Genomic DNA, 12,014 nt, shown 5'->3' with positions numbered 1-12,014 from the left:
GACATAGGTTTAAAGGTGGGGCAGGAGTGGGTAACATCGTGAGTGTGGCATTCACGTTGCACTGGGCAGGGCTCAGGTGGTTTACCAAAATCACTTAAAAGTTGCCTAAATGTCCAATAAGTATCAAAGAGAAGTTCTCTCCAATACCCGTGCCACTTAAATGCTTTTCGAGAATTCTCATAGGTTATGTGATGGTGAAGAGTTTTGGATCTGAATATTCCTCCCTGATTGAAATTCAAGTTCTATGGCTTATAAGCTGTGTGACCTCGGGAGAATTACATACCACTCCGGTAGAACAAGGATCATAATGATTACAATAATAATTACCTAATCTTAATGATTACAACCCTAAGGGTTAAAATAGATCATTCACGTCAACTGCTGAAGACCAGGGCTGATGTCTCAGATGACCTCAGCTATTTTGATAACAAAATGACCATATTTTCACCTGTCTGTCACTGTCTGCTACCAGACTGTGGCCTCCTGGAGGGCAAGGACAGTGTCTTCTTACTCATCTCTGTGTCCTTAGCTCTTAGAAAAGATGGCGGGCCCCATGGTAGGAGTTCGATAAAAGAGTGAACCTAGTCCTCTGAGGGCTAATAAACCAGCAGGCAATCTCTCAGAACATTCTGAGCATTTGAAATACATTCCACGGGGGAGGCTGACTATTGCCATAGACTATCAAGCTGGAAGGTCATCTAGTCCGGCCCCTCTCTTGGATGGCTGGAAATACAGACAGGTGAAGTGATTTGCTCAAGGACAGAGTCAGCCAGCCGCTGACAAGCCGGTATTCCCATATTACCTGGGGTGGCTACTTGCCTCTTCTCCCTACCCTACAGGGATGTGCAGATAATGGAGTAGAAAAGACTGATGAGCACATAAGCAAAAGAAATGCCAAATCCTTTCCTACAGGTGTCTGGGTGGAAGAGGAATCAGCAGGAGGTGGGGACTCGAAACACACATCCCCATCACTGTCCTCCCCATCCCCTCTCCTCTGCCCTGTCCCAGGGTGGGTGGGGGTGTGGAGTTGGAGTGCACTGTTAGTGCCCCCTACCTGCCAACAGGTGAGGTGACACACCCCCTGCTAGCCTTCCCGATCCTGGCAGTCAGCCCGCAGAGACACGGGTGATCTGATAATCAGGGTTTGGGCCGAAGAGCGCACAGGGTGCAGAGTGAGCGGAACATGGTCAACGCACACTCACGCCCACCGCCCACAGAGCGGTCATGGCTTTGTCTCTGGGGGGAGACTGGATCACCATGTTGCATCAGTAGCCTCTCCCCGCTGTGAGAACCCAAGATAACAATGTCACTGCCCCTGGAGTTTGGAAGGCATTTCCAGTTCCCCTGTGTGGTGGTGTCACAAGAGCCCGAGTTGGCCCAGGGCCAAGAGCAGGGGAGGAGGTGGGACATGTCATGTCACCAGATAGAGAATATCCTTGTACTTAATCTCGGGAGCAAAGGGCCCCAATTTCCAGGGCCCTGTAAAAAGTGAGGTGGACAAGTTTTGTGTACCCTTTGCCCATGCAGGCAAGGAATCCAAGGCAACTCGATGTGGGAGAAGCTGTGCTCCACCCCTCACTGACGGTGAGGCCCAGGGGGACAAGAGGGGCGGCCAACGGTGACAGGCCCCACACTGCCATGCCTGCTCTAGCTCAGCTCTTCCTTCCTCCTCTCGCTCCTTTCAGGGCAGTGAGTAGTCAAGACAGACCTCCAGGAGGTATCTGGCTGATGAGAAATGTCTAGAGGTAGACACGTTCCTTCAATCTAAGTGGGCTAGGGGCCCAGGAGCCCAGCCGGAGGTCTGGAAAGCTCAGGCTGCTGTCACTCCCCTCCCCACCCCACATCAGAGCCAAAGCAAAGAGGCCAGGGGACTGCTGCTCCCTCTTGAGGGGCAGGGTGTTTCTAAGAGGCTGTGGACATGATAGAGAGTGGCAGGAAGCTCTGTACTCACCCTCTCCTCCTGCATAGGGATTCAGCTTGGTGTCATCTTTGAAGAGAAGGAGAGAAGGCGTCAGATCAGTGCAATCATTATGGTCTTGGTCACTTTAGGTTCAGATGGGATTTTTAGGGAGGTTTAGTCTAACCCCACATTTTTTTTTAAAAGATTTTATTTATTTATTTGACAGGCAGAGATCACAAGGAGGTAGAGAGGCAGGCGGTAGGGGCGGGGGGGGGGGGCGAGAAGCAGGTTCCCTGCTGAGCAGAGTGCCCAATGTGGGGCTTGATCCCAGGACCCTGGGATCACAACCTTAGCCGAAAGCAGAGGCCAAATCCTTGCTGACTTGGGGCCTTTGCTCCTGAGCCACCCAGGTGCCCCCAACCCCACATTTTATGTGGATTTAAAAAAGATTTTTTTGAAGACTACATTTTTAAGTAATCTCTATACCCAATGTGGGGCTCAAACCCACAACCCTGAGATCAAGAGTCTCACGCTGTACCAACTGAGCCAGCCAGGTGCCCCAATCCTTCATTTTAAAGGCAAAGAAACTAAAGCACAGGGAGGGGAGGTGCCTTGCTTCAAGTCACACAGCAGTGTCATGGTGGAGGTCCACAAGCAAGCCAACTTTTCCTAGTCTCGTGTTCATTCATTCAAGCAATATTAATTGGATGTTTACTATGCAGTTGAGCCCTGAGAGTAGGCACTGGGGTTCAACATGGTCTCTGCCCTCAGGGAGTTAACAAGTCGGGGAGAGGGAGTGACAATTAAAACCCAGCATAATGAAGCTCTGACTGGGGGCCTCACCCAGATAAAGGGTGTCAGGACGGGGAGGCGAGACATGGGCAGGGGGAAAGGATTCTAGACAGAGGAAAAAGCATGAGCAAAGGCCCCGAGTCAGCAAGGATTTGGCCAGTTGGGAATAAAAAGCAGGTCAGTATAGCTGGAGGGTGGAGAGGGTGTGAGTAGGGGGTGGTGAGAGATGAGACTAGGGGCGCGGCAGGCTAGGAGGGGCTGAGGAGGGGCCTGTGTTCCAGGTGCAGATCTGCTTGAAGACCTCCCCCTCCTCACCTGTGCACAACTTGGAGGAAAGATGTCTACACTGCAAGGTGTGTGTCCTGTGGCTTCCTAAATCAGTTCCTATGGTTGACCCTCCCTGTGGCTCTTCCCCACAGGTTGTGTTGGGGGCTGTGGCCACAGCAGCTTTTCTCCCACTCAGCCATGGCTGGTTCCCAGCCGCCATTTTGCTGGGGGGGGGGGGGCGGCATGGAAGGCAAAGTGGCTCCCTCAACAGTGAACTGCACTAGAGTCCCGGGAAGACTCACACAGTGAGGAAATGCATGTGGTAGGTGTTGACTGAGTGGTCATTTTTCTGAGTCAGTTGTCACTTTGTTTTTTTAAAGATTTAATTTATTTATTTGAGTGAGAAAGGGAGAGGGAATGAGGGGTGGGGAGGGGCAGAGAGAGAGAGAGAGAGAGAGAAAAGCAGACTCCCTGCTGTGCAGGGAGCCTGTTGTGGGGCTCAATCCCAGGATCCGGACTGGAGATCATGACCTGAGCTGAAGGGTAGATGCTTAACTGACTGGACCACCCAGGTGTCCCTGAGTTGTCTCCTCTTGCTGCTAGTGGTGTGTTCTGTTCTGTTCAGCTGCCCATCGCATAAGCCCTTCTCTTGCACACGCTTATTCAGGGTGAAGGTCTGGCTTTCCTTGGAATGAAATGCACAGGTTTGTGGCCGCTGCTTGCCACCCAGAGGTCATTCTGGTTCTCTTTGGAGGAGCGCTCAATCGCAAAAAAAAGCACAACGAAATCCAGCCCCCACACCTCCTGTGCACCCAGCCTTCTCTGCTCCTGAGCTTGGCTAGTGCCAGAGGGGTCCCCGCACTATCCAGCAGCCCGCTCCCACTAACTCCTCTGCTCTCTGGCTCTGCGCTGGCAGGGTGGGTCCCTTTGGCTGTCTCCCCTTCGTTCCCATCTCCCTGTACCCTAAGATAGACCGTGCAGGACAGACTCTAACTCTTGGACTGGATTACTCACTTCCTGTCTCTTCCTTATTCTTTTTCATTTAATTCATCTGAGAATAAATGCTCTCAAAACCTGCACCGTACCCCACTCCCTGTTAATCCTGGACCATCTTAGAATAATGGGAGCTACCCAATCTGCCTTGCTTGTTCACCCCTTTGCTATTTTTTCCAACCCCTCAAATCCACAAAGACCTTTTTTTTTTCTTTTTCAGCACTGGGATGTCTGGGTGGCTCAGTTGGTTAAGCATCTGCCTTCTGCTCAGGTCATGATCCCAGGGTCCTGGGAAGTCCCCATCAGGATCCCTGCTCAGCGAGGAGTCGACTTCTCCCTCTGCCTGCTGCTCCCCCTGCTTGTGTTCTCTATCTGACAAATAAATAAAATCTTTTTTTTTTTTAAAGGTGTTTTTTTTTTTTTTTTTTTTCAGCACCAAGAAAAGCAGTCAAGGGGCAAGATCTCCGCTTTCGAGCCAAATGAGACCTGACTCCACCTCTTCCTGCCTGTGTGACCCTGGGCAAGTCACCGACCTCCCTAGACCTTAGTGTCTTCTCTGAGAAATGGAGATATAACAGAATCAGCATGCAGGGTTGTCAGGAGGACCAAGTGAGTGTTGATGCCTGAACAACGTTAGCCCATGGTCAGGCCCCTCAGAATGTTAGCTCACAGCGCGCCTGGGTGGCTCAGTTGTTAAGTGACTGCCTTCAGCTCAGGTCATGATCCTGGGGTCCAGGGATCAACCCCTGTGTCGGGCTCTCTGCTTGGCGGGGAGTCTGCTTCTCCCTCTGTCCCTCACCCTGCTTGTGTTGTTCTCTCTCTCAAATAAACAAATAAAATCTTAAAAAAAAAAATGTTAGCTCTCCTATTATTTGCTCCCTCCTCTAGGACTTCCTTCTGGCCAGACCCATGGGTCCATTCTCCCGTTCTTTAGGCTGTAGTGAGAAAGGCAGGGGGCACCGTGGAAAGTATATTCCACCACTTACTTTGCAGGTAACCCCAAGTAACCAACTTCGCCCCTACGGGCGTTGGTTACCCGTTGGCCGTTTCCATAGCTACCAAATGGGATGGTGGCTGAATAATATTTTAAAACATTTGCCTTTTTCTCTTCTCCTTTCCTCTGTTGTATTTGCCCCTTTCAAGCAGGTACATGGCTCCATGGAGGCGGGACAAGCCCATGTCTTTCTGAGCCTGAGGGCAAAAGGCTAACACCTGGCAGTGATGTATTAAAGAAGGATGAGAGAGAAAAATCCGGGAAGGGTCTGCACCGGGCTTCCCCAGATGCTATGTAGTACCTCTGGGTGGACAGACCTCTGGCAGCTTCAAGAACCCCAGGCCTTGGGATGGCAGAAGTCCCTGAGGAGGGTGTGGGGGGGCAGCTAGACCCTGGAGAGGTGGGGATGGAGCATCAGCATCCCTCCTGAACACAGCTGCCCCACTCCGACCCTCTGTCCACACCAGGTCCCAGGGCCAGGAAGCCGGGCTGAGGGGCACCCCTCCCGCTGAGCATGGTTGGAGGAAAATCAGGCAGTCTTTCGCTCACGTCTGAGTGTGTGGACTGAGTGTGTGGACAGCTACAAGGCTGCTAAGACCTCCCGGATTCTGTGAGGATGGCTATTAAGATGACCTGAGGCGGATCATATGACATTCCGGGCCCTGGGCTGGGACGTCTGTCTTCCCCTTGCCACAGTGAATCCATCCCACCGTCCTGACATGGGCCAGCACCTGGCTCTGCCTCTCCCCAGGCGCCCTCCTCCGTGAAAGTTGGGCCATTCCTCTTCCCCGAGACAACCCCTGTCAGGGATGGTTGCTGGGGCCCCAGGCCTTCCCCTCCCCGGGGCTTCTTCCCCCAGCCGCTCCCCACTCCTGGCTCAGGCCTTACCTTCTGTGGTGAGGCTGTCGATGAAGAGTGAGGAGGAAGTGGTGGTGAGATCTCCATCAAAGGGACTGAAGGAGCTGTTGGGGGAGGCCGAGTAGTGGCCTTCATCCCGGAAGTCCTCACACGTCCTGCCCTCTGCCTGCAGGACAGACCCCGCACCGCTCTGCACAGAAGCCTCACTGCCCGCCGTGCAGAAAAGAGCCCTTACTTGGGAGGGCGGAGGGGGACCCCTCATCCCTCAGCGGCCAGAAATCTTCAGATGCCGGTGCACGGCTCAAGGGTGGTGAGCTGGGCCCTGAGGGCACTTACAACTTCCACTTTATCCTGAAAGTGCCTGATCTATCTTACAAGGCAATTTAGCCAACTGCGGCTTCCGATTCTTCCTCGAGGAAGGAGCGGAGATGCCAATCTTACACAAATAAAGCAAATCCGTACGTTCACCACAGCCAGCGTCCCAAGTGGGCTGCTGGACAAGATTTGTTTTCAAGTCATAGGAAGCTCCTCCGGCCTTACTAATAACAGAGGAGGTGGTGAGCGCACAGACTGGGGCCTGGGGCAGGCGGTTTATGTTTAAATGTGGGGTCTTGGCACTTCTGTATCCCACCCATTGCGCGGGGCAGGTCAAATCATGAAATCTCTCTGTGCCTCAGTTTTCCGCTCTGAGCAGGTCGGGGGGACCAGCCCCCAGCTCCTGGGCCTGTTCCGATGAAATCAGAGCAAGTGTGGGCAGTGTGCTATGGGGGGCTCACATGGCATGAAGGGGTGGAGAGGTCGAGGGAGACGCCCAGATAAATGGATCTGTCTGGGTCGGGATAAGGTGTAAGAATAGGACGCTCCCCACCCAGAATCAAAGTGTGGAGCATTCTGGAAAACTCCAGCAGCGAGAAGGAGCCTGTATGGGATCCTAAAGGGGAGGTGCCTGGAACCATCCTCTTCCCTCCCAGAAAAGCTTGCCTCCAGAGAGCCCTCCAAAATCTCCCAAGTCTGGCCTCACTGGCTCAGGGCAGTCTGAGGGGCAAGGCCTGGATGGAGGGAAGAATTCCGCCAAAAGCCAAAGACACCTTGTGGAGAGCTCCTGGGGGACGGGCCTGCCAGGGCAGCCCTACCGTCCCCCACAAACTGGCTTGCTGAAGCTTCTCACCTCCTGGGCACAGCCGTAGGCCAGCCACTCCTGGCGGTAGCGGTCAAAACCACTGGAGCATCTGCAAGGGGACCAAAAGGTAAGAGGTGTGAAGGACTGACAGAGAAGCCCTCCCCTTCTTTCCCCCGGTCAGTAATAGCTCTCTGATGATGGTGAGGAGGGGGCCGACCTCCCAGGGCTGAGATGATCAAGACCACGGGGCAGGTGCCCTCCTCAGCACCAGGCAGCTGGGGGATCAGCAGTCAGACCCCTCTTCCCCAATTACGCCAAAGGAAGGGAAGGTGTCTGTGTCATCTCTATCCCCTCCTTCGGACCCAGCTCCCCAGGACTAAGGCCACATCTACCCAGATGTGTGTGTATAGGGCATTAGATGGACTGCATGACCTCAAATAAACTTTAAAATTCTCTTGGCTCTAGGCTGCTATGAAATTGCTGAGCACCAGGGAAATCACACAAATGTCTTCTTGGAAAAGCCTCGCTTATTCATAGACAGTCCTCCTCCATCTTTGCAGAGGGGCCTGAACTTGACAAGGAGAGGCTGGGCTGACGGTGGACGTGAACAGAGTTAGCCAGTACCTCCTGTGTGATCATTAAAGGGCAAGAAGGAGGGTCTTGCCAGAGGCTAGGAGAAATTTAAAAAACTGGCTGGTCAGTGTCCCAGGAAAGGACGCTGGAAAGGACGCTGTGCAGCTCCGCTGGGCTGGGAGAGGCCGAGTGCCTCCCTAGGGAAGGGGTGGGGGTAGGAGGATGAACCAGAGAATGTTAATGTTCTCCATGGCATCAGGCTCCCATTTCCATTCTTCACTCTGGTGCCAGGGGAAACCAGCGAGCCCTGCTCTAGCTCTGGGACATCTGCATGGGAAGAAGCATCCCATGAGCCACCAGTGCTGAGAGAGAATTCATGGTTAGTTAACTTTCTTCCCTAGCATCCGCCCACCCCGCTGCCGAAGACCTGGTGAGGCAGAAGGTTCCCGAGCACTGTCAGTGCTTCCTTCTGAAGATGCCTCCTCGGGCTCTGAGCTGCTTCTCCCCTCAGGCTCTGAGCAGCAGGGGGAGCGGGGACGCACTAAACCATCCCCACCCCCCCACTCTCAGGTCCTCTGTGTCCACTACTTTGGGGCACGGAGGATTAGGGGTGTGTTAGGGGCTGGGAGCTAAAGTTCCTTTTGAAGCCAAACTAAAGGATTCTTTCAAGGGCTGAGACTTTGATATAGGCCTAAGAGCACCACATTCTAAGCCCTGAGCCAACCAACCCAGACGCAGAGAAGGGCCTGAGATATGGCCACTATTGAGCGCCTCCTGAATGCCAAAGGTCACCCCAGCCATGTGCTATTCCTGTCCTGTTTCAGGGGACCCTCACAGTGACCCTGAAAAGCAGGGATTATGGCCCCTCATTCCCTGGGCCAAATCCTGGAGTTAAGGTCACCCCTTAAGGGGGTGGGTTGGGGGTGAGGGTTGGGGGTGATGTGGGATGAAAGGAAGACACCAGCCATGGTAAGTGAAATTGTCTAAATCAGATCCAGCCCCAGCGCAAGGAGGGGAAGCTCTGGGAGGCTGCGGAAGGCAGAGTGGGTGGCGAGGAAGGGGAAGCTGAGAACCCACAGGGTGATTGCAAGCAGCTGTGGCGGGGGAGAGTCCCTGGTGGCTGGGCCCTCGGCACCAGCCCTGCCTCCTGGCTCTTTGGGGACCCGGGGTCAGCTCTCAATGGATGCCAAGACTCCAGATGGCTGGCAAGGAGGGCTCCATGCTGGGGTGAGCCCAGGCCCACGAGCACTGGGGGACAAGACTTCGGACCCACATCAGCCTTGCCTTCTCACTGCTGGAGCTTCTGCATCCCAGAGCTGACATGACCACAGCAAAGGCCGTGTCTGCACTTAAGGCCTTGGCCTCCCCCAACCTGACCAACCCTCATTAAACGGTCACGGTCTCTGGGTTTGGGCGTATGTGTTAAATGGGGATGTGTCCATGCGAGGCTTTTGCTTTCATCTGACCCATTTTGAAGTTCTCATGGCTCAGCTTCGGTTGGACGCTGAGTCATGTAGTGGCCGGCCAGCCCCAGGATTCCAGGGCTCATTTGAGGTGATCTGGGCTATCTCTCCACGCTGAGACAGTGGCTCGCAAACTTGAGAGGGCCAGAGGGGGACCATGCTGTAAAGCCACACACCAGGAGGGACCAAGCTGGGGTCTGCCCTAGGTATCCTCTCTGAGGCTCCATGTCCTTCGTGCACGGGGCCCTGGACACTTTGCAAAAATGCTCTTGGGTAGTTGAGAAATTAAAATGATGGCATGTTCCTCACCCACTTTTCCCCGGGACCACATCACCACACAGCCCATTTTATGGGGAAATAAATTGAGGCCCCAAGAGAGTGAGTAAGAGCACAGCTGATGGGAAGAAAAACACCCTGGAGCCCCTCTCCTCCTGGCCTGGGCTATGCCTTGTGCTGGGCAGGCCGCCTGCGAGGGCGGCAGCTTCTATTTCTGCACCAGGATGTTTGAAAGGAGCAAAGGAAATGCTGACAGGTGCCCCACAGCTGCGTGGAACGCAGAGACTCTGTAATTTGCAATTTTCAAGACTGCCTCCGAGGCTCTCGGAGTTCACAGGGCTTCCCACTCTCATGAGAGCCCCAGTCCCCAGAGACATTTTCCCCCCTTCCTGCTATTTATTTATCTTGGACAGGAGAACAGGGCTCAGATTCTGAGTCTAATCTGTGAGGAAATGATTTCAGAACAAGGAGTGGAAGATGAGTTGATTTAAGAACTTTATCCCTGAATCCAAATCTCTTCCGGAATTTTCCCTAGTTCCAAAACCAAGCAAACACAGCTTTGTAGCCTGCCCTAACCTTCCACAGATGCCTGCAATTTCCATAGCCCCGAATTTCAGGAAACTCCGTTGCAGCCTGACAAAAGATCTTCAGGAGGGGTTTTGGGGTCAGGGGGATCCCATCCAACGGCAATGGGACTTTGGAGCCGGGAGGTCCCACATTTGTTTGCAGGTCAGGCACTGTGTTGAAATTCAGGCTCCTGGGCGTCCCTCCCAGAGACCCTGATCCTGCGGGGCCTGGGCCGGGGCCCAGGAATCTGCATATTTAACCAGAGCCCTAGCTGAGTCTGGGATCCTCACAGCTGTGGATCGTTCTCGAGAAGCCCTGCCCTAGGATGAGCCAACTCTTCCGGGGTGTGAGGAGGAGTTACAGTTGGTGGGATCCCTGGATAGTCTTCTGGAAACCTAGCATCACCATAGGGACCCGGCAGGTCACCTTGATTGGTCTCAGGCCTTAGGGACTCACTTCTGTGACATTCTCGTCCCAGGGGGCACAGTTGACTGGCTAGAGATACTCTCATGGTGGCAGTGAGGCAGAGAGTCGGGGCCAGGCCACCCTCTGCCCCACCTCCACAGTCCACCCGTGGGCCTCAGCCTGGGCACAAACCTCTGGAGGACATGGCACCAGCTGCAGTTGAAGGTCAGGTCCGAGGACACGCAGGCGTCACAGCTCTGATGCTGCAGGCAGGCTGCAAGAGAAAAGGTGACTGTCCCCCAGCTGCAGACCCTCCGTGGACCTCCACGGACCTCCAAAAGGCACAACTCTCCTCGGTGCCAGGCCTTTACAGAGTTTCGGAGTCTCTGACTAGCAGGGACCCTGGAAGTCATTAATGCCACCCTCCCTCGCATCCAGCCCCGATTCTTCTGTCTGTTTCTCCCTCCTCCGCTTTCCTCCTTCCTCCTTCGGTTCCCAGGGGGCTGGGCCCCGAGCTGGGACTGGGGTTTGCACCGTAAATCCTGGTGCCTGCCTTCTTGGGCCTTATAGTCCTCTGGGTGGACAGACACTAAATAGATCATCAAACAAACATAACTATGTCATTATCATCATGATGAGGCTCGGGAAGGAAAATCACAGGGGCCTGGAAGCGTGGACAAAGGGATCTCACCTAGCCTGGGAATTTACACTGCTGGGCTGTTGCCCACAATTACAGGGTGGAAAAAGATTCTTTGTCTTAACTGAGATCTGTTTGACACAGAACACTGTATATGTTCAAGACGTAAAGCATGTTGACTTGACACCTTTATATTGCACTCTGATTGCCGTTGTAGGGTTAACTATGAATGCTACTGAGTCACACGGTTGCTATGTCCTCTCCTGGCAGGAACAAGAACTAGTCTTCCAACAAGTTTAATGTTTTTTTTAAAAAATTCATTAATTTATTTATTAGAGAGAGAGAGAGAGCATGAGCAGGGTGGAGAGGGAGAAGCAGGCTCTCTGCTGAGCAAGGAGCCCCATGCAGGACTCGATCCCAAGAACCCGAGACCACAAACGAAGTCAAAGTCAGATGCCTAACCCACTGAGCTACCCAGGCACCCTGAATTTAATGTTTAGAATACACTTTTGTTGGCTATAATCACAGAAAAGGATGTTTATGATGTTCTGGTTTGCCCCCCGCCAGTGCTAGCTGGGAGCACACCTTCCATCCATGTGGAAGGCCTGGGGCCAGAATCGTCCCCTGGTCTGTCTCCACCTCCTCACTCACCTCAGCAGAGCCTGAGCGCTGCGTCTGTGGGGGGTCAACCAGTCTTTCTTGATTCCATCCCTTTCTTCTCCCTTCCCACTTGGAAGTGAGCTACCCCCAGGGCTATGTGGGTCTCTCTGCTCACTTGGGTTACATCTCACGTGGGGAGTTACTGAACCTCGCTGTGTCTCAGTTTCTCGTGTGGAAAAGAGGGACCCTGGTGGTCTCTGCTGGGCAGACGTGCAGTGAGGATGAAATGAGGCGACCCGGGGAGAGGGTCTGTACGTGACTTGGGCTGGCCCTGCGGTGAGTCCTGTGAATGCTGCCCGTGGTTGACTGTGACCTTACTCATGCCCCTCAGCGTACCTACCAGGATTCATCCACTCATTCATTCATGCTCACGTTCATTCTTCTTTGCTTTTTAGAGATTTGTTTGTTTGAGAGAGAGAGAGAGAGCGAATGCACACGTGAGCAGGGGAGGGAGAGAGAGAAACTCCAAGCAGGCTCCCTGCTGAGTGCAGAGCCCAATGTGGGGCTCG

At 53.6% G+C, this 12,014-nt stretch overlaps 1 protein-coding gene and 1 non-coding gene across 2 annotated transcripts in view; both read right to left on the bottom strand.

Annotated features, from left to right (window-relative positions):
- Positions 1–12,014, bottom strand: part of PLXDC1 (plexin domain containing 1) — a 56,080-nt gene that overhangs the window by 2,845 nt on the left and 41,221 nt on the right. Inside the window, exons 9-12 of the mRNA XM_004764682.3 lie at positions 10,401–10,482; positions 6,973–7,033; positions 5,835–5,970; positions 1,952–1,987 (exon numbers count right to left, since the gene is read on the bottom strand). Coding sequence (XP_004764739.1) covers positions 1,952–1,987; positions 5,835–5,970; positions 6,973–7,033; positions 10,401–10,482 — 315 coding nt within the window. The remainder of the gene's footprint in view (positions 1–1,951; positions 1,988–5,834; positions 5,971–6,972; positions 7,034–10,400; positions 10,483–12,014) is intronic.
- On the bottom strand, positions 2,384–2,456 carry TRNAK-CUU. Its single transcript has one exon. It is a non-coding gene; the product is annotated as a tRNA-Lys (tRNA).

The sequence above is a fragment of the Mustela putorius genome, unplaced genomic scaffold (assembly GCF_011764305.1).
Source record: "Mustela putorius furo isolate JIRA1106 unplaced genomic scaffold, ASM1176430v1.1 tig00003962_pilon_pilon_pilon, whole genome shotgun sequence".
NCBI classification, from domain to species: domain Eukaryota; kingdom Metazoa; phylum Chordata; class Mammalia; order Carnivora; family Mustelidae; genus Mustela; species Mustela putorius.
Note: the sequence above shows the minus strand (reverse complement) of the source record. Positions and strands in the feature narration are given on the sequence as shown.